This window comes from Muntiacus reevesi, chromosome 9 (genome assembly GCF_963930625.1).
Source record: "Muntiacus reevesi chromosome 9, mMunRee1.1, whole genome shotgun sequence".
NCBI classification, from domain to species: Eukaryota; Metazoa; Chordata; class Mammalia; order Artiodactyla; family Cervidae; genus Muntiacus; species Muntiacus reevesi.
This window is the reverse complement of record NC_089257.1, coordinates 47,223,034-47,245,713: the sequence shown is the minus strand read 5'-3', so window position 1 is coordinate 47,245,713 and position 22,680 is coordinate 47,223,034. Positions and strand designations below refer to the sequence as shown.

General features: G+C 43.9%; 1 protein-coding gene across 1 annotated transcript in view; it reads right to left on the bottom strand.

Moving 5' to 3' along the window:
* Positions 1-10,873: 10,873 nt before the first annotated feature.
* SYT9 (synaptotagmin 9) overlaps positions 10,874-22,680 on the bottom strand; it is a 209,443-nt gene continuing 197,636 nt past the window's right edge. Inside the window, exon 7 of the mRNA XM_065944286.1 lies at positions 10,874-13,065. Within this exon, the coding sequence (XP_065800358.1) occupies positions 13,057-13,065 (9 nt within the window). The 3' untranslated portion in view covers positions 10,874-13,056. The remainder of the gene's footprint in view (positions 13,066-22,680) is intronic.

Sequence of the window (22,680 nt, the reverse complement as noted above, 5' to 3'; positions counted from 1 at the left end):
TGATTTCAATCTTAGCACCTTTCTAGGCCTTGGGGTCTAGTATCTTTACTCCAGGTTCATGCCTTAGTAGCGGGTAAGGGGGACCCCATTCAGTGACCGCAGTAGAGTCCTTGGGGACCTGCTCAGATAGGCTAACTTTGGAATCTCACTCTGTTCTGTCTTCCAAGTGCTGCCCCAACACCATCTGCATTGCTCACCAATCTCTGCCCCAAGTTGCCCCAAGGAAACTGCCAGTTTTGACAGGCAGAGAAGGTCAGGAAGGACTTTTCTGGGTCTGAAGTTTGTTTTGTTTCCTCTTAGGCTAAATGGCAACCCATTCCAGTATTCTAGCCTGGAAAATTCCATGGACAGAGGAGCCTGACAGGCTATAGTCCATGGGGTCGCAAAGAGTTGGACATGACCGAGTGACTATCACTCACTGGGCTGTAAAGGATTCCCTGAATAAGGAGCATAAAACTCCAGAGGGACTTCTACATTTCAAGAAGGAAACCATCTTCCTTTCTACCTCTGCTCTACCCCCAGAGAGACAGCAAAAGATAAATCTGAATCCTCCAGCCTCCATGATTGGAGGACGCTTGTCAAACCTTGAAAATGCGAACCACTTGGGATGTACGAGGGGGACTGAATGAAGAGGGGGACTGAAATACCATATTGTCAAAAAATATCAGGGTTAGTACCTTTCAGTATGTAAGAAAACCAGAGCTAGAATCCTTAGGAGGCTGGTTTTAGTGACAAAAAAGAACGGTGCAAAAAAAAAAAAAAGAACGGAGGATGTGTGTGGGGGTGTTCAGTCGTGTCCTACTCTTTGTGACTCTGTGGACTGTAGCCCGCCAGACTCCTCTGTCTGTGCAATTTTCCAGGCAAGAATACTGAAGTGGGTTGCCATTTCCTCCTCCAGGAAAAAGAATGTTAAGCATAGTTTATAATAAGCATGCCAAGGAATGGCTGCATGAAGCCAATCCCTTTTATTGAAGCCAGTGTGCTAAGAGGACATGACCCTGCCCTCAAGGAGCTTATAATTTGCTAGCACTCACACATACCCAAACCCACTGACCCACCCACCCACTTAGCAATATAAAAGAATCCAGTTGTGAAGATGGGGGTTGGAGGCTCAGTTGCGTATGACTCCTTGCTTGTCGTGGCCCCACAGACTGTAGCCTGCCAGGCTCCTCTGCCCACGGAATTCTCCAAGCAAGAATACTGGAGGGGGTTGCCATTTCCTACTCCAGGGGACCTTCCTGACCCAGGGGTTGAACCCGCATCTCCTGTGGCTCCTGCACTGCAGGCAGATTCTTTACCACTGGGCCTCCAGGTAAGCCTGATGATGTGGGTTTCAGTTCAGCCACTCAGTCGTGTCTGACTCTTTGTTACCCCATGGACTGCAACACGCCAGGCTTCCCTGTCCATCACCAACTCCTGGAGTTTACTCAAACTCATGCCCATTGAGTCGGTGATGCCATCCAACCATCTCATCCTCTGTTGTCCCTTTCTCCTACTGCCTTCAATCTTTCCCAGCATCAGGGTCTTTTCCAATGAGTTAGTTCTTCACATCAGGTGGCCAAAGTATTGGAGTTTCAGCTTTAGCATCAGTCCTTCCAATAAATATTCAGGACTGATTTCCTTTAGGATGGACTGATAGAATCTCCTTGCAGTCCAAGGGACTCTCAAGAGTCTTCTCCTTGTAAGTAACTGTGATGTGTTTAGGTGACTTGAAACAGCCTCTTCCTTTCTTAAGTTCTATGACTTCCCCTCCATGTATTAATTTTCACGTTAATTTGCTTATCTTTTCAAATCTTTGGATTATGTGAAAAGGAAGGAGGTGGAAATGAAGCCATAAGGAGTGGCCACAGAAACTAACTGCTGTTTCAAGATGTAATAGAAAAGAACAGACATATTGCAGAAGGGACTTAAATTAGACAGTAAGAAGAGTGTTCTGAGAATTTGGGGGTAAGAGATTATTGAAGCAGGTTGGTATTTTTCTAGTGGATAATGAGATATTTGGGGGATCATTTCAAACACTTTAGAGATTTGTGTGAAGAAATGGGAAGTCAGGGAAGAATCCCCAAGAAGGTAACAGACAAGACAGTCATATGTAAATGCTTGTGCTATGTCTAAACACCTAGGGTACCTGTGGGTACCCTCTTGCCCACACACCCTCTGCTGTGTCACCAACCTCTTCATTTATCATTAACTTCACAGTTTGACAGGAGTGAGAAGTACCCAAGATGCTCCCTTGACTTCATTCACCTCTTCCTACCCTCCCCCTTCCTCATTCCTGGCCTGAATCCACTCAGAGCACAGACTTCTCAGTTCTGGGCCTCTTCCCCCATCTCCCATGCTTTACTAGCAATGTCTTCTGGCCAGAACCATCTCGAGTGTCTGGCAGTGCTGCTGTTCTCCGCCTGTCGCCGGAGCTGGCCCTGTCTTCCCGCAGGCCCCAGGGTGGACAGTCAGCCCGGCATCACTTGGTAGACAGTCACAGCCTCACTCTGCTCTTTGAAATAAACACCACGTGCACCAGAGTCCCTGGCTAGTGATCACTCTGGTTTAGCTTTGGAAACCCACCTGGCAGTTTCCTATGAACTGAGCCTCCCCGGAGGACAGTGACAGGTCCCAGCTGGCACCAAATGCCGTAGAGGCAGCTGTGGCTGGTCAGACTCAGGTGGCCTGTTTGGAGTCTCTGTTCCTACAGCGCCTGGTAACTTCATTTCAGCCAAAAGCCTCTGAAGTCTTGCCAATGTCTGCTTAGCTTGGGGATGTTTGGGAATGGAGGGCGGAGAGCTGGGGGGAGGGAACTAATTAATGGGCTCCAGGATGGAATGAGATGAGTGATTTCAGGTGGTGTGAGAGAAGTGACTGCAGCTGGAGAAGACGGGCTGGCCGGGGGATGACGTCACCAGCTCAGGCTCCCTCCCCAGTGGCCGCTGCGGCCAGGTGGTCAGCATAAGGGTGGGGGTCGGGGTAAGGGAACCTGAGTCTCACACAGCCTACGGGTCTCCCCCAGAACAGGACCTACTTTTGGTCTCTCCCTCTCTGCTGAGCAGGTTCCCAAGTAAGTGAGGCCTCTGGGGCCCTGTGAACACTTAACCCCCTGGGAACAGAGCCCCAGGAATTAAAGCCAAGGGTTCGCCTGATGTCCCCAGAGAGCACCAACTTGGATGGTACCAGTTCAGGGTTCCAAGCCCAAACACGGAATGAAATATTCAACACAAATATTTGTTTGAGCCTTTCTCCACTAGAGGGCAGAGGCTTTTCTGACTACGGCTAGGGTCCTAGTCCTGTTGCTATTTAGACTTCAATCGGAATTTACCAAAAAAAAAAAGAAAATTGAGTGGGCATCTACAAAAAATACCCACAAATCCTCTCACTTTTCTCCCTCCTCCCTCAATAAATTGATATTCTGAACCAGACTGACTAAACAGATAGGATGGATAGAATGGTTCTGTTTTCAAAATCGTTCCCACAGTCTGCAGAGCATTAGGCCCTAGAAATCCACATCTCAAGCTAGTGCTCATGTGGGTCTGGTAGATGGGCAGTGCTGGCTTGCGTGAGCTACGCAGTTTGGAGAAGGAAGGTACGTGCCCCAGACACCTCTGACTTGATGTTATCAGGAGCACAGGGCTAAGCCTCCCAGAGGGTTATGGACAAATCCACAGAGCTTCCTGGGATCAAGATTTCTATTACAGCTGGAGGCGAGGAATTACAGGCTGTTGTTGAAGACGAAAGTCCAGGAAGAAGCTTCAGCATCTTCTCTCTTTCCTGCCCTGACTCTGAACCAAATGCAGACTGTCTTTCCCCTTTCTTCATCTCACAGGACTCCATCTAGAAGCCCTTCTTGCAGGGAGCTCTCTTTGCAGTTGCCCTCTTCCCTCTTTCCAGCTAAGAAGCAGAACAAGGATGAACTCTTGGGGGTGGATTGGGAGAATCTGTACTGGTATTTAATTCAGAATGGAATTTCCTCTGCTCTAAGGGTTTCAGTTCTGGTTTTATGATGCACAGGAGACATCACTGATCATTAAAAGATTCTTCAGGAAATCCTCAAAATCAAATTCCTTTCATTTGTTAAAAATACAAACCCACAGAAAAAGGAGCTAAAATAATGGAAGAGGTGGCCAGAGAGCTGATGTTCTCTGAGAATCACAGAAAACCGTCCTCCAGAGGGTACGCACTTGGGTGTCTGGGCGATAGGTGTCTCAGACTGCTTGGGCCCCACCACAGCCACACGGCTTTCCCAGTGACAGGCACAGCAGTTCCTCAGACTCAGGGACACAGTGACCCAAGAGATGGAAGGAGCACAGAACGAATAGGCCAGCCTTCAAGTGAGAAGCAGCTGGGAGCAGTTGGCGTGGCCCCAGCTTCACAGGAGCAGAGTCCTGGGGCCCGGCCCAGCCTGCGGCCCTCTCTGCTGTGTCCTGCTACACCTCGTCTTTGTTCAGCCTTCCTCAGGCTAGCAATCCAGTTAAAAACCCTGCATGTGAGTGGCAGCCTTTCATCAGAAATGGCAGCCCCGACAAACCCTCCACCTGATGCTGTTAGTTTTTGACTTGATCCTTTTTTGAACCTACACACCATGGCCCTGGAGAGGCGGGGTCACCCCTAGTGACTTCTTTCCTGGCTACAGGCCAGGTCATGGATATAGAACCTTGCATAAAATGAGAGCAGAGAGCTGTATGACTGAGGGTCATAGGAAGAACTAGAGGGCTCCTTACTACCAAGAGATGCACGAGCTCTGGTCTCCTGGCTCTGCACGGGGCCCTGCTCTTCTAAGTCATTCCCACCAGCCTAGGAGAGACACAAAGCCCGGCACCAGCCTCTTCTGAGCCGCACCTGTGCAATGATTGCATTTCTGCCTGTGTGTGTCTGTGTACGGTAGGAAGTTCGAGACAGAGGTTTCCCATGGCCCTATTTCTGTTGTGAGCTTGAGTCCTTTGGGGACTGCCCCTTCCAGGAAGACCTCTGAAGCCTGGAAGAGTGGGAGCCAAGTACAGCCACAGGCACACTGCTGTTCTTCCTCGGCTGTGTCTGTGTTCTGCCTGCACCAGAATCTACAAGGGTCCAGGCAGGGCCCCCTGAAGACTGGGAGAGCAGCAGGAAGATGAGGGCTGGAGGTTACAGAGCTGGTCAGTGGCAGAGCAGATGCTCAGCTCCACTGTGGGCAGCACTGTGTCTAACCAGCACTCAGCTGGTCTGAGTTCCTTCTGCATCTTCTAGGACCAGCTGGTCTCTGCCAGCTTGTCTACCAGAATGAGGCACATGTTTTATGATTAGGACCCAAAGCAGTGAGATCATGCACTAGAATAGCTTCAAGTGGTGGGTAAAAGTTTAATCTTCCTTCCCAGTCCTTAACTCCTGCATAATTACAGTTTCAAACCTGAAATCTGCCTTCTCCAAACTATTGACTTTATCTTGTTCTCTGGAGTCAGAAAAGGTCATAAGTTCCCCCCTCATTTACATAAATGCCTTTTCCCACAAGGACCTGACCTCTGCACTTAAAAGCATGAGAAGACTTGAAGACAGCACGGGGGTCTCCTGAGTCTGCTCTCCTCTCCCAAGCCAGAAAGGACCCCTCTGAGGGACTGTGGGTCCCCCTGAGGCTTCATGCATAGGAACAGTCCTCTAAGAAGGCACCTGCCAACAACTTTTAACCTGGACTGGGAACACTGACGTAAGGGAGTCATGCAACCAAATGTCAGTATTTGGTCTACCAGACAGAATAAGTGTTTGAATAATTTACCGAAATTTTCTGGTTTTATGGGACTCTTTCAAGTCACAGATATAGCCCCCTTGGGTTTCCTTTGAGTCCACTGCTTATGTTCTTTGAAATTCCATCTTTATGTCCCCGAAAAATTCAAGATCAATAAACTTAAAACATACAAAAAAATAACGAATATGGCATTTGGGCTGGCTCTAGAGTTTCCCCCCCAATCCCTTGCATGCATGCACAGTGGTTGTCCTTGTTCTGATTCTGTTTGGTGACACGGGTTCATTCTCCTTTGCTTTGAATTGTTGGGGGAAAAAAAAGATAATCACCTTTCAGAGTGGGGAGAGTCAAAACCAAGTGGTAGTTGCCGCTAGAATGGCATTATCTTGACCCAGAAGCCCCTGGGTTTGTGGAAGCTGCTAAGTGGACTGCTGGTGGAGTGGAGGGGGGGTCATCCTGCTGGGTAGTTGTCACTGAGAAAGGCCCAGCAGGTATGGACAGCACTGATTAGGACCAGGATCAAGCAGGCTGCTTCCTGGGGATTGCAAGTGTGGAAAACACCTGAAGGCAAAGTTTAAATGTCCTCTTGTTAATGTGACTCAAACAAATGCAATTATTTCAAAACCTATTAGTGCTGTTCAAGATAATGTGACACTTCACTTTGCAGAGAACAAAATAAAATCAACATATATTTTTGAAAAATATTTACTTTGGTTGAAACGCTTTCAACCCCAGGAGATCTAATTTGGAAAACAGCATTTCGTGTTCCTCTTTCATTTTGCACAGTAGCTGAGACACCTTATTTTCTCCAGAGGGCTTACTTAGCCCAGGACTGCCTGGGTCTTATTCTCAATGAAACATTTCTATATTCACTCTTTCTATGCAGAAAATAAAAATTTAAAATACTGACCATAATGTTGGGACATAATGTGGCTTGTCTAAGAAAGTTTGAGTCTTTTTGGATCCAAGAAGCCAACTGAGCCCTCCGCAGACTACCCATCTGAGTTTGTAAATACACAGGCAGGAAGAGCACATTTGTTTGCCTCTAAAAAAGGTATGGTTTATGGTAATGTTTTTCTTTATTTATGATCTTGCTTGTAATTACTAGAGCACTTTAAAGGTAAAGATCACTTGAAAACTCTATTTTAGACTTAATATTTAATTAGTTCTGAAATTTCTGGAGGAAAAATTTGTATTTAAAAAATCATTACTTGTTTGAGATGAAGGTAAAACTTGTATCTGGAAGATTTATTCACCAGTTTATATAGTCCATATGTTCATCTCTGAGGCCCTGAATACAAGTATCTTCAGGTATTTGAAGAAATGATTTTATTGTTATCTGAAAGCTTTGAGTTTAGTGAATTAGAAAATTGTCTTTATTTGAAAATTCAAGATACTGTTGACATGCAGAAAGAATTATATCTAAACTGTGAAAAAGTCAGTGTCTTGGAGATGATGTTTCCTTGATAGGAAAAACCATCAATATTACTAAGTCAAATGCTGGTTTGGAAATAGCTTTAATGCAATGGATAACTGCTGAAATAACTACAATGACTTTAGTATCGAGCCAAGATGATACTTGTGTGTGTGTGTGTGTGTGTGTGTGTACTACTTTTACCATTTGGAATCAAAATTTGAATTTTCAAAAATATTTTAAAAATGGATAAAAAATGATACCATGCATTGTAAACTATAAGATGTGGTATTATCATAAATAATCATATTGATAAATATAGTTTTTAAAAAATTATCTGGCAATGGTTATCCATTTCACAGAGAAGTCTATCTTATGATGGAGTTTGGAGAGGCAGCATCAGTGAGTTAAGGCGACAGCCTCTGTGGCCCAGGTCCCTCTGCCTCTTCTCATCTACCAGGAGTAGGTACATGAGAATTCATCAACTGGCCTGTGGATGAGATGGGGGACTCTGATGCCATTGAGACTTAGCCAAAGTATGGGACTTCAGGGCCGGCTCTTGATCCTCTCAGGCATTCTTCAATCTTGATCGTTATTCCTTCCCGTAACCAGAGCTCCTGGACACAGCAAGAAGACATTAGGGAGTGAGGGGACAGAAGTGATCATACTGCTGGTTTAATTTTGCAGTCTGTAAGTCCAGGGAACCTAAGCAGCAGGTGACAAGTCAGCCTCTTGAGTGGAAGAAGTGGGCTCTGCCATTGTCCCCGGAGAGCCTTGATCTGTTCTATGGGAGACTTTGTACCTGACATCATCAACAGTGGAGGCAGGTGCATGAAACTGATAGAGCTTCCTTTGCCTCACATCTGGGCTTAGCGGAGAGGACCAGGGCTCATCTTCTGCAGATCTCAGTGTAACAGCAACCCTCTTTTTTCCCCCATTTTCCTTGGAGTTCTCTACAGGCCTTCCCTGGGATATTTCCTCAACTGCTGAGGCAGTTTTTCTGATTACTGTCTTCCCTGGGCTTTACTATTTCACTTTTTCCATGCAGGTCAGCCTATTTGGTATGTAGCTGAACAGAAGATAGACTAGCTTGTGCTACAATGCAAGGGCTTCACTCTTCTATGCCTCTTCTTTGGAAAGGGCATCTCAGAGACACTAGGATTCTCTGAACACGGCCCATGACTACTCTGGCTGAGAAGATAAGGTGCCAAGCAGTACCTCTGTGGTGGACATCACTGGATCTGTGGTTAAGAAAGTGTCTAAGGTGGTTGTTAAAAGACAATGAGGGGTTATGGCCCCTCTTGGGCCCTAAGAATTGAAGGGGGAAGAGAATTGGAAGGCCCTGTCAGTGAGAAAACTAGAGGCTCAGAGAGGGCTCACTGGGCACTCAGCCTCTCATTGTGCTCCGTGTCACCAAGCAGCTCAGGAACCTAGCGTGTGAGAGATATTCTTCACAGGGATCCAGCATGGGACAGCAAAGCAAGTGTCCATCCTCTCTGACTTGAGTGTGGATGGCCATTCTAGGACCCTCCCAGGCTGGACACTCTCATAGCCCTCAGTGACCATCAGTGAAATGGGTGGCCATGGGCAGCTAAATGGCCTGCAGAATTCTTAGGATCCACATACAAGTTGCAGACACTGTTTTTGGCCATACGCACATCCACAGTTACATCCTTTTCTCAGTTCATTAAACCACTTTCTATAACTTTGCAAGTTCTAGCAAGGTGGCTGAGTTAGGAGGAGCCCAGGGTGGAGGGAAGAGCAGTGGACTGACCCTGATGATTCCATAGAGCAGGACTGCTGCAAGACAGGCAGAGGCAGACTGGAGAAGGTACCATGGCGACAGTAGCCATGTGAGGACATCATGCCAGGGGACAACTGGCAGAGCTATGTTTAGACTAGACTTGATAAATTCCCTCTTTCCTAACTTCAAGAACTCTTTCTGAAGTCTTAAGAAAAGAGGCAAACAACCTTTGCTCATATACTTTGCATTTTCATTTCTAAGTATGTTCCTGAGCATGGAATGTCTTGTTTGCACTTTTACTTTGGCAGTAAAGATGAGGGGGCAAAAAGTATTCCACTCAAGCTCTTGAACAATCACTAGAACTACAATTTTCCTCCAGGCTTTCTTATGACATCATCAACTGTTTCAGTCACATCTACTCACTTTTCTTCAGCTTATGCTTTTTTGAAGTATTCATGGATAGCCCTTGCCCTTCTCCTCTGCCTCTTATTACACCCCCTTCATGCATGTTAAGTAATGCATGTGTTTTTTAAAGTGACAGCCATCCAGGAATCCCTCCTCCTCCACTCCAATCCCCATTATCTCCAAAGTGGCCCTGGTGAGCCACACTTTCTCGTATTTCCTTCTTCGGTAATTCCTTTCCATTGAATCTAGGCTGGCCCTATGACTTGCTCTTGACCAACAGTCTGTGGTAGCAATGACCCTGTGTTATTTCTGAGGTTATTTAGAAGAGTCTTGCAGCATCTACTGGGACCTCTTGCCACATAGGCTCTGGGAGAAGCCAGCTGCCCTGTAACAAGTCTGATTGCCTCGAGACCTCCATGTTGTGAGGAAGCACAAGCTAACCATGTGGAGAGACTGTGTGCAGAGAGAGGCCCCATCAGCCTTCAGCTGTGCTTGCCCTCCCAACGGAGGAGTTGCACATGGATGCAGAGTCCACTATGGACATCCTACCCAGTCTGGGATTCAGATGATACCAGTCTCAGCTGCCGTCTGACAGCAACCCCGAGACTCCAAGAGCGAGCAGTCACCTAAACTCTGCCAACCCACAGAATCATGAAAGATAATGACTTGCTATGTAAACCACGAAGCTTTGAAGTGCTTTGCTATGCAGCAGTAGATCCTTGGAACACCCACCATCGTAGGACAGGATGGCCATGAAGATAACAAGACACTTTGCATATCTATCTTTTGTCAGTCTCGTTGACCTAAGTATGCTGCTGCTGCTGCTAAGTCACTTCAGTCGTGTCCGACTCTGTGCGACCCCATCCCTGGGATTCTCCAGGCAAGAACACTGCAGTGGGTTGCCATTTCCTTCTCCAATGCATAAAAGTGAAAAGTGAAAGTGAAGTCGCTCAGTCATGTCCGACTCTTCGAGACCCCATGGACTGCAGCCTACCAGGCTCCTCTGTCCATGGGATTTTCTAGGCAAGAGTACTGGAGTGGGGTGCCATTGCCTTCTCCAGACCTAAGTATGAGAGTATGCCTTTCTTCTCTTCATATGAAATGTAGTTCTACCGATGGCCACGAGGACTAAATCATTCCATTTAGAGTCATGACTGTTAGAGCATTTTGAAAATATCCACACTGTAGAAATAGTCCTTTCCCTCTCCTTCATTATTTCTCCTCTCGTCATGCACCATGTGCTTCCTGGATATCACATTGCCTATGAAATGTGCCCAGTTCACTGGCTGCGATGATGCAACAGGCATCCAAGGCAGGTCTCCTTGAAGACAAAGGCAGCGAGAGGAATGGGCTGAGTATCAGGGCCAGGTGGCAGAGGGAGACACTTGGTTTCTCCTCATCTCTTGGAACCATCTTTTCTGAAGGCCTTCCAAAGATCTAACCAGGGTGTATCCCTTTCCACTGACATTACCATTTTTTTCCTTTAAGATGATACTTTAACTTCCTTCTCTTTCTTGGAAAAGACAATGGAGACTCCCCTTCCCCCCAAGTTCAATGAAACAAAGTTGGAATTTTTCAAAAGGAACATTTACTAGGAAACTAAAGGGAAACCAAACAGAATACAAGGAAACAGAGGCAGAGCGGCAGACGGGCTCAGGGAGTTCAAATTTCTGACCAGCCTCTGGCCACAGCCGGACTGCTAGGCAAAGCTTTCCAGATACAAGCCACTTGCCTGCTGGCCCCTATTAAAGTCACCTTCTATTTCATACTGGCAAGCCAGTGGCATACTCAAAAGTACCACAGGGCTCCTAGTCCTCAAGGCAGGAAGATCTTGAGAGAAGGGGAACAATAGGCTCAGCTGCCCCAGGATCTCCTACCAAGGTTCCCCATTCCAAGGACAAGTCAAAACTTATTAGGATGGCTGCCTGATATTTACTGGGGCCAGTCTGGTTTCTCTGGGACCACCTTTCTGGGCTCATCTGCCATGATCTAGAGATAATATTTCTGCTGACTATCTTGCTGGCACTAGTCCTTCATGCTTTGGTTCTAAACACTGGTAGGATGGAAGATGTCTGAACGTGGAAGAATAGGCAGAGGGGAACCTTGGGCAAACAAATCGAATTCTTCTCATGTCAACAGACATAGGCAGAACCCTGGGTTCCCTGTCAATCTTCGAGGTTGAAAGCCAATCAGAGATGGAAATGGAATACACAGGCTGGGGTACATGTGAAGCTGGAACATAGTAACACTGCCTCATACAACCAAAGGTCTCCAGCCTTTTAAGATTTGACATCAAGGTAGCTTCTTGTACCAGGCAGCCATGGCAACAAGAACTTTCTGAAGACCTGCCTAGTTCGTGCTTCCACCCAGTTAATCCTGTATGGAAATGTTAATTGAAATGAAGATAATGAGTTTCCCAGGAAGGTAAACTACAGTCACACTATGGATTCTGCTGCAAAGAGACTGTATGGAAGGGAAATGCTGTCTTGGAGAAATGTATGGGCAAATGTATGGGCGGGGTACCTTACACCCATGTTGGGGAAGAAAAGTAATACCCCCAGCCCCAGGGCATGCCGAGACCTTTGGTTTCATTTGTATAGAAGCAGAAGCAAGGAGGATGTGGAACACAGCTGGCAGTGGGTTGGCTGATGTGGTCACAAAGGAAGCTGAGTAATGGACGTGACACCCGGGGAGAGCCCTTGACCACTCCAGTAGGTACTTCCATTCCCCAAGTGCTGTGAATGTGATATATGTGTCTGGAAATGAAAGGAAACCTGTCTGTGGCTGCCCAAGGCTATGCCTCTGGGCTGTTGCATATGGAAATACCCAGAAGGCACTCAGGCCAAGAAGGCCCCAAAAGCTGTGCCTTCAATCAGGGACCAGCTGTGTCATCTCTTCACGAACTCAGCTCACTCAATGGTACATCTGTTTCTGAGGCTCTTCCCTCGGAAGACAAATGTACCTGGGAAAGGGTATTCCAGATGCCTATGCCATTGAGATGCATGCCTCTCTAACAGGGATGACAAGGAACATTCATTCTACTTGCCAATACCAGTTGAAAGGAAGTGGCTGCTGGCTATTCTGAAAATAGTGCTGGGGATTCTGACTCTGTGTTTAGCAGAAGAGAGGGCCACAATCAACTGGTACTCACTGCCACAGACATGGGAGTAGGCAGTGAATTTGCTGTGAACTAGACCGCTTTGCACTCGAGTTTTTCCAGGGTAATGGCCTGCTTATCCTGTTACTCTCCTGGGGCTATTCCGTGCAAAGCTGGAGTACTTCTTGGGTGAAATTATTTTCTGGAGATAGTTATTAGCTCAGTAGTAGTCCAGTATGAATTAGATCTGCTGCCTACTTAGCACCTGGATAGATTTTAAGATATTCTGTCATTCCAGGGCCTTCCAGCAAATAACACCATGTCAGAGTGACGCTGCCAGGGCAGCTGCTATGAAACCCATCACCAAGGGCCTTGTGTTATCACTACGAGTCCTGGCACTCTAGGTGCTCTGAGTACTCTGTGTCAGGTGGTTTCTTCCATAGTCCAGTCTCGATTCTTGGCCAGAAGAGATGTGCTTCCCCTGCAGCACACCACCTTAGGCCACCTGAAGACAGCTGGACCATTCACGTTCAGCAAACCCAACCTGGAAAGAGGGCCAGTTATTGCTGTGTTTACAGCTGAGCATTTGGTCACTAGAGTCATCTGGATGTTGTTGGATGGGAAAAGTTACTGAAGATCTCTGTAAGATGGTTGTCCTATTGTGTTCTTGACATAAGTGGTCCTCTTACCCACAGTCATCGTTTCTGTAGGAAAAAGAAACAAAAAGAATGCTTTGGTTTTCATTCATATAAATATATTTTATTTCAGTTTTCTCTTTTTAATTGAAGTACAGTTGATTTACAATGTTGTCTTCATTTTTGCTAAACAGCAAAGCCGTTCAGTTACACATTTCTTTTTAAAGTATTCTTTTCCATTATGGTTTATCATAGGACACTGAATATAGTCCTCTGTGCTATACAGTAGGACTTTGTTGCTTATCCATCCTATATAGAAAAGTTTACATCAGCTAACCTCAACCTCCCACTCCATCCCTCTCCCAACCCCACCAGCCTATCCTCCATGTCTTGGCAACCACCGGTCTGTTCTCTATGTCCATGATTCTGTTTCATAGATTGATTCATTTGTATCATATTTTAGATTCCACATATAAATGACATCATATGATATTTGTCTTTCTGACTCACTTAACATGATAACCTCTAGTCATTATCCATGTTGCTGCAAATGGCATTACTGCATTCTTGTTTTTAAAGCTGTAGTATTCTATTGCATGTAAGTGCCATGTCATCTTCTTTTTTTACTTTATTTTTTTAAAATTTTGCTTTTGGGTATAGCCAGTTAACAATGTTTTAAGTTTCAGGTGAATAGCAAAGGGACTTATCCATATATATAAATGTATCCAATGCTTCCCCAAACTCTCCTCCCATCCAGGCTGCCACATAACCCTGAGCAGAGCTCTATGTGCTGTATAGTAGTTCCTGGTTGGTTGTCCCTTTTAAATATACTAGTGTGTACCCACCCATCCCAAACCCCCTAACTATCCCTCCCCTGCCCCCAGCAACCATAAGTTCATTTTCTAAGTCTGTGAGTCTCTTTGTTTTGTAACTAAGTTAATTTGTATCAATTCTTTTTAGATTCCACATATAAGGGAAGTCATATGATATATCGGTCCTCTGTCTGACTTACTTCACTCAGGATGACAATCTCTAGGTCCAGGATTATTTTATTCTTTTCTATGGTCAAGTAATATTCTACTGTATATATTTACCACATCTTCTTTACCCATTCATCTGTTTATGGACATTTAGGCTGCTTCCATGTCTTGGCTATTGTGAACAGTGCTACTATGAACACAGAAGTGTATGTATCTATTTTAATTAGAGATTTGTCTGGATAAATGCCCAGGAGTGGGATTGCTGGATCATATGTTAGTTCTCTTTTTAGTTTTCTTGAGGAGACTCCATATGGTTTTTCACAGTGGCTAGACTCTTGAAAGTCCCTTGGACTGCAGGAGATCTAACCAGTCCATCCTAAAGGAGATCAGTCCTGGGTGTTCATCGGAAGGACTGATGCTGAAGCTGAAACTCCAATACTTTGGCCACATCATGCGAAGAGTTGACTCATTGGAAAAGACCCTGATGCTGGGAGGGATTGGGGGCAGGAGGAGAAGGGGACGACAGAGGATGAGATCGCTGGATGGCTTCACCGACTTGATGGGCAAGAGTTTGAGTAAACTCCAGGAGTTTGTGATGGACAGGGAGGCCTGGCGTGCTGATTCATGGGTCGCAAAGACTCGGACATGACTGAGTGACTGAACTAACTGACTGACACCAACTTACCCTCCCACCAACAGTGGAGGAGGATTCCTTTCTCTCCACATCGTCTGTGTTATTTGTAGACTTTTTAATGATGGCCCTTCTGACTGTTAGGAGGTGGTACCTCATCATAATTTTGATTTGCATTTCTTAGTAATTAGCAATGTTAAGCATCTTTTCATGTGCCTATTGGCCATCTGTATGTCTTCTTTGGAGAAATGTCTATTTAGCTCTTCTATCCACGTTTCGATTGGGTTGTTTTTTTGTTGTTGAGTTGCATAAGCTGTATATTTTGGAAATTAAGCCTTTGTTGGTCACATTGTTTGCAGATATTTTCTCCCATTCTATACGCTGTCTTTTCTTTTGTCTATGGTTTCCTTTGCTATGCAAAAGCTTGTAATTTTGATTAGGTCACATCTGTTTATTTTTGTTTTTATTTCTACTGCCTTGAGTGACTGACCCAAGAAAACTTTTGTATGATTTCTGTTAGAGAATGTTTTGTGTATGATCTCTTCTAGGCATTTTATGGTGTCAGGTCTTATGTTTAAGTCTTTAAGCTAGTTTGAATTCAGACAATACTGCAAAGCCACAGTAATCAAAACAGCATGGTATTGGCACAAAAAACAGACATATGGGTAAATGGAACAGAATAGAGAGCCCAGAAATATTAATAAACCCACACACCTATGCTCAGTTAATCTTTGACAAAGGAGGCAAGAATATACAATGCGAAGAAACACTCTTTTTAGCAAGTGGTGTTTGGAAAGTTGAAAGCATGGAAATCAAGGAACTTAGAATACACCCTCTTACCATACACAAAAATATTTTCTTTATTTTTTTTAAACTGAAGTATAGTTTATTTACAGTGTTTCAAATATATAGCAAAATGATTCAGTTATACATATTTATATATGTTCTTTTTCAGATTTTTTTTCCATTATAGGTTATTCTAATTGAATATAGTTCCCTGTGCTAATAGTAGGTCCTTGATTATATATGATAGCGTGTATCTGTTAATTCCAAATTCCCAGTTTATTCCTCTCCCCTTTCCCTTTGGTAACCATGTTTGTCTTCTACGTCTGTCATCCATATATTTTTAATGTGTATCAGACAAGTGCCAGGCACTGTGACAGATTCTGGTGATAGAGATACCATGAGGAAGACACATATTCTGCTTTCAAAGAGCTCACAGAGGAGATGTTATTACAACATGAGAAGCTGAACAACAGAGATATGTGTAAAATGTGTAGGCGCAAAGAGGAGGGAAGGGCTAACTTTGAGGGGACTGAGGTCTATAGAGAGGACCATAAAGATGTCTTGAGCTGGGCCATTTTGGCTGAAGAGGAGGTCATCAGGAGTGAAAGAGGCAAGGCCACTGTGGACAGAGGAAAGAGCCTGTGCAGACGCAGGAAATGGCACTGAAGGAACTATCAGAATGTGGTGTGAGGAGTGGAGCAGGAGAAATTAAGACTGGGGAGGAGAGGGTCTGTATGGTGTGACATACCTTTCCTGTTCTCAAGCTGTGAGGATGGGCTCTTTCACCGGAGCCCCAGACTTAAGAGTAGGAGGAACTCTTGTGATTCACACTCAGCCCAGCATTCAACTTAATTTAAACTCTGGGCATCTTCTAATACAGACTAAGAGTATTAATGCTGCAGTCACAGAGAGAAAGAAAACTGTAGTTACTGCCATGGACACAGCAATAACAAAAATTAAACATGTAAACCATAGGAGAGCTGCAAACATTCTCAAACTGGAAAGCCTGGACTGCATTTCAAAGATCAAATGTTCATGTGTGAGGCTATCAGAGAAGGTAATACAAGCCAGAGGGTACCTGGTAGAAGGAAAACTAGTCTGTCTGTGACCTTTGGTTCTGAAGTGTGTGCATGAGTGTGGGCATACCCATACCCCTGGGAAAGGATATTATTTTCTAGATAAGGAGGAAAATGTGAATGGATATTTCCCCTATACTGCGATTCAAATACAACAAAAGTTCCCAAATACTCTGGAGCACCTTCCAATTGGTTCTACTTCCCAAACCACCATCCACATTAGGTGCTGGTTCCCCAAACCCCTTTTGTCAGCTGTGAGACTCATACATGTAGGCCAGCTTGCCAGTCCCTGAATCCTTTCTTATCAGGAAGGCAAGCCATCAACAGGCTCAGCCCCCCCCCAATGAATGCCATGTGGTCTGGAATTAGTGTGCTGCTATTAGCCAGGGCGGCCACACCTTCAGTTTTTGATTAACTATAGTGATATGAACTTTACAAACCCTTAAAAGAACCATCTGAAGCTCTTTACTGAAGGGTACAGGGATGTAGAGAGATTAATTTGCCCAAAGTCATGTTATCAGAGCTGGAATTAGATCCCAAGACTTCTAACTACAGTTTAAGATTCACAGTATTTACAATACCCAAGACATGGAAGGAACATAAATGTTCATCAACAGACGAATAGATAACGAAGATATGATACACACACAGGAATACAGCTTGACCACAAAAAAGAATGAAACAATGCCATTTTCAGCAACATAATGGACTCAGAGATTATCATATTAAGTGAATGTTCAGAAATAAAGATACAAGATATCACTTATATGTAGAATCCAAAATATGACACAAATGAATTGATCTACAAAACAGAAGCAGACTCACAGACATAGAAACAAAGGAAAGGGGGCTGGGGAGGGATAAATTAGGAGTTTGGGATTAGCAGATACAAACTACTATACCTAAAATGGACAAGAATAAGGTCCTACAATACATAGCACAGGTAACTACATTTAATATCCAACATTTAACCATAAGGGAAAAGAATATGAAGAATATATATATATATAAAACGGAATCACTTTGCTGTACACCAAAAAACTAACACAATATTATAAATCAACTACACAAATTTAAAATCTTTTCAAATGAAATTAAATAAAAGTGGAAACTTTAGCAATTACATCATTTCTAAGTGTACTGTATAAGTTCAATCTATATATCTGAGCTTCTGTCTTGGTTTTCTAGACACTCTAAATCTAGCCAGATGAGGTAACTTTAAGAAAACCTAGTCCAAGCTAGTAGCATGCAGCAGGTGTTGTATTCCACTTACAGCTTCCTACCTTCTTATTCCATTTCTCTGGATTCCCCTGGCCAGTGGCCTGCATATGTATCTCACTTGTCCCTTCAGCTCTCTCTACCCCATCCGTCCCTGTTATGACCTTAGTTTCATCTCTCCATCTGCAGAGCCCCTTCAGACTGCTTTGGGTAGAGCTCTTCCAAAACATTCAGCCTGATGGACTACTTCGGCATCTGCTTTGTCACCGAAGGCCTGCATAGAGGGCTGGGCTACGACCTCAGCCCATTTTTTTTACCAGCCCTGGTATTTACCAGGAATACCACCAGCAGAGGCCATGCTGCCAATGGCCAAATCGCAGCACAGCTCCAAACTCACCTCTTTAGCTGGGCTTTGGTCAATGGTGAATTTTGTTATGTGAATCAAGCTCAGCCCTAGGAATACTGTGGAGGGCCCTACTGGTCTACCCCTTCTTCAGCTGGGTGAGTTTTCTGGGTCCTGATGCTGCCTGATCTCAGCATCCTTGTTTTCCTACTCTGGACAGTGCCACTAAGTCCTCAGAGTGCTTTTGGTCTGCCAGCCCACAAGATGAAGGGATAATGAAATTTCAACACATTTGGTGGAGGGGTGAGGTCACTTCTACCAGGAATCTAAACATTTTTTTCAAAAAGAGAACAAATGAAAAATAGACAAATATATGAAATAATCATTACAGTTGAATATTTTTAACACAATCTGCTCAGAAACTGACTGATTAAATATAAAATTTTGAGTATGCCATGGGTGGATTGTGCTGTGGCTCAGTCCCTTTTGTCTGTTCTGTGGAAGACTTGAAAAACTCAACCAATGTCAAACCAAAAAAAAACCCAAAAAATCAAATAATACTTTTCTAAACACTTATAATAAGTGGTTACTTAGCCAAGATTTCCAATAAGTGAGGTATGAGGAAAGACTTTTCTACAGTTTGAAGGGCACTGACCCAGCAGGAGTGGTGGTGGGATGGGGTGGTGGAGACTGTGGCATCAAGATCAGAGACAGCAGTGGTGGTTCAAGCTCTGGCGGCCGTGAGGCTGTGTGGCTGGTTTCAGCGCTAGTGTCAGGATCAGGGGGCAGAAGAAAAGCAGCGTCCTTGTTATCAGGCAGTACCAGGGCTTTAGAAGGTATTAGAAACTTCAGTAGCATCAACAGGAAGTGGTGGTTATAGTCTTATCTGAACAGAGGGGATTTTAAGCAAATTCAATTGTTCTGAGACATACGGATTTGATTTGAATGAAATTGAATTGAAACCAAAGATGAGAACTGTCCCCATGAACACTGTAATGTGAAGTGACATTTCGATCACAAAAATGACAGCTGATGTGAGTCAGGCCATTGAGACTGACCCCAAATTAAGAACATGAAAAGACTGAGTGGATCATTAGATAATATCTGCCTGTGAATTGGAAAATGGGTTTTGATTACAGGAAGTATCTAAGGACTTTGAAATAGGAAGCCTGTCGAAAATTGAAGTGACTCATTACATGATTCAATCTTATTGTACTTAAAACTGTTAAACTTGTATTTTAAAATTTTATTTAAAAAGCATAAAAATCTTGGGATTTCGCTTACTATTTATTACTTAACACAGATCTGCAAATATATGAAGAAACACCATCCCCCGCCCACTTAAAATCTGAGTCTTGCCTTCTCAATTTCCCCAAGGAGGGCTGTCTTCACTTTCCTTTGCCTCTTCAAGAATCAGCATGTCAAAGGAAGTGTGAAGGTAACTGCATTTCCAGCCAGGTGTGTGTGTGTGGGTGTTAGTTGCTCAGTCGTGTCCGACTCTCGCAACTCCATGAACTGGAGCCTGCCAGGCTCCTCTGTCCATGGAATTCTCCAGGCAAGAACATTGGAATAGGTTGTTATTTCCTTCTCCAGAGGATCTTCCCAACCCAGGGATCAAACTCAGCCAGGCAACTGGGGCAAAAGACAGAAAACAGAAGCATCTATTTGGGTAATAATTACTATTTATTGAGTATTCAAGCACCCTGCTTTGCCCTAAGAGCTTTGCAAACTTTATCTCATTCAGTCCTTGCCTTGCCCCTCTGTGATAGATGTTAAATTGGTTTTTTTTACAAAGGTAACTGAGTCTGAGAAAAGTCAAACAACAACAAAGGTTATAAATGGCAGAGCCAGGATCTGCCATCATATGTGTATGGATCCAAATGTGTGCTCTTAGGTACTCTGCCCGGGACAGCAAATTATGACACCTTGAATGCCAACTCCATTATGTTGCCTTTCTAAAAAGCAATCTCTGTTCAGAAAGGAATTCTGAACAGTCCAGAGTTCGTACGAAAGTGTTACGACCCACGGTCAAGTCAGCCTTGAAGGAAAGGTGATGAATGGTGACATGTGTGACATGCAGGCTGTTACTAAGAGGGATTCATCAGAAACAAGAAGCAAGGGCTAGAAGTGTGGCACTGTTCAAAAGATAAGAAGACCGTTGTCATGGTTTTTCAGATGAAGGGGCAAGTCAGGGACCTGCTGCAAGGAAAAACATTCCAGTTGATGAAGAGGACTTTTGGGGTTGGTTACTGTAAGGAGATCCAACCAGTCCATCCTAAAGGAGATCAGTCCTGGGTGTTCATTGGAAGGACTGATGCTGAAGCTGAAACTACAGTACTTTGGCCACCTTATGCGAAGAGTTGACTCACTGGAAAAGACCCCGATGCTGGGACGGATTGGGGGCAGGAGGAGAAGGGGACGACAGAGGATGAGATGGCTGGATGGCATCACCAACTTGATGGACATGGGTTTGAGTAAACTCCAGGAGTTGGTGATGGACAGGGAGGCCTGGTGTGCTGCGATTCATGGGGTCGCAAAGAGTTGGACATGACTGAGCAACTGAACGGAACTGAACTGAACTCCAAGTTTACATTCAGTACATTTATTCTTAATTTGTCCCACAAGCATTTACTGAGCACCAGGCACTAGAAACACAAAGATGACCAATACACACCCTTCTCTTGAAGTGCTCACGGTTGTCAGCAGATGACTAGAGAACCAAGGCTGATGAGAAAGAAAAGGGAAAGTAAGTGAAGTCTCATCAAGAAGCTCATTTGTAATTGCTAAGTGGTACACACCTGTGCATGCGTGTGTATATGTGTATGCAGTTATGTGTAGCTCCAACTACTCAAATCAGGGAAGGAAGAGAAAAGTTATGATAAAAAAATTGGGTGAGGGTTAAAGTTGAAAAGGTCTTAGGATATATGTGACATACTAGATTGAGCAATAAAATTCCACTTCAAAAGTCTGATGAGGACCTCCCTGATGGTCCAGTGGTTAAGAATCCACCTTTCAATGCAGGCTTCCCTGTGGCTCAAACAGTAAAGAATCTGCCTGCAATGCAGAGATCCAGGTTTGATTCCTGGGTTGGGAAGATCCCCTGGAGAAGGGAATGGAAACCCATTCTAGTATTCTTGCCTAGAGAATCCCATGAACATAGGTTCAATCCTTGGTTGGGGAACTAGGATCCCACATGCCTTGAGGCAGCTAAGCCTGTGCCCCATGACTGCTGAGCCCATGTGCTGCAACTACTGCTGTAACTACTGGAGCCTGAGAGCCTAGAGCCAGTGCTCTGCACCAAGAGAAGCCTGTGCACACTGACAAAGACCCAGCACAGCAGTAAATAAACAAAGCCTAAGGAAGTCTCTTACTGGCAATGCAGCTAGGAGAAGCCAATCATAAGAACATACGGCCCTTGTTAATGAACAGCTGTGGTGAAATGGCAACTGTGCCCATCCCACGTCCTTGCACAGGTATCCTATCTTTGTAATTTGGAACTCAGATCTCGGGTAATCTCAGTCACTATAGAGGACTTGAAGAGATAATTCTATTCCTGTTATTTGGAAGAGTAACTATATAATGCCAGAAAGGTATAACAAACAAGAATTACAAATGATGAATCAATGATGCTTTTGTGTAAGTTATATTTATTTGGGTATAATAGCACAATTTTGCTTTTAAGGTCAATGGTTAATGAAATGGTATAGTAGAAATTTACCAGATTTATGATTTTAGTGCACATATTTAGGAGAACCTAACTTGCTAAATTTATAGTCAGTAATATTCAAATGTTTAGGAAAATCCAACATACTAAGTTTATGGATTTGATTTTTCAAAGATTTGACTTTGCTGCTGCTTTGTTGCTGCACAGGCTCTTCTCTAGTTGCCCCAAGTGGGAGCTCCTTTCTGGCTGCGGCAGACTCAGTAGTTGCAGCTTCCAGGCTCTAGGGCAGTGGCTCAATAGCTGTGCATGGGCTTAGTTGCTAAGCGGCATTTGGGATCTTCCTGGATCAGGGACTGAACTCATGTCTCCTATAGTGGCAGGCAGATGTTTTACCGCTGAGCTGCCAGGGAAGTCCTGAATTTGATTTTTAAGATGCTGAAATGCTCAAAGTAATTTAAGCTAAATGTGTAAGACTTTATTTCTTAGCATTATAAGAGTTAATATTCCTTGAGAACAATTTTTTTTAACACCTACTGTGTTAGATATTTGAAATGTTTGACATAATCAACTTGTGACCTTAGTTTGAAATGTTTAAGGGAAAATAGTCAATCAATGTTTAAATAGTACTTAGATATTAGAAGAGTAATTTTTTTTTTTTTGCTAGATTTTTTTTTTTTCGATGCAAAAACAGTGAGGAACTTTATTACAAGCTCAAGCAGGGACTGTCTTCACATAATGGCAAAGGAGCCTTTTGCTAGATTTATAAAGTTTTTTTTTCCCTTTAATTTGAAATATTTAAGAGAATTTGATTAAGTGTGAAATTGGCTTTAGAACTCTAGGGAAATTTAATCTGTCAAATTAGTGAGATAATTGAGAATTAAGCAAGAACAAGTAAAACTGAGCATTTTAGTTTCATAACTAAATGATCAGATTTATAACCATTATAATAGTTAACATTATGCAGGATTTAGTATGTACTGTTCTAA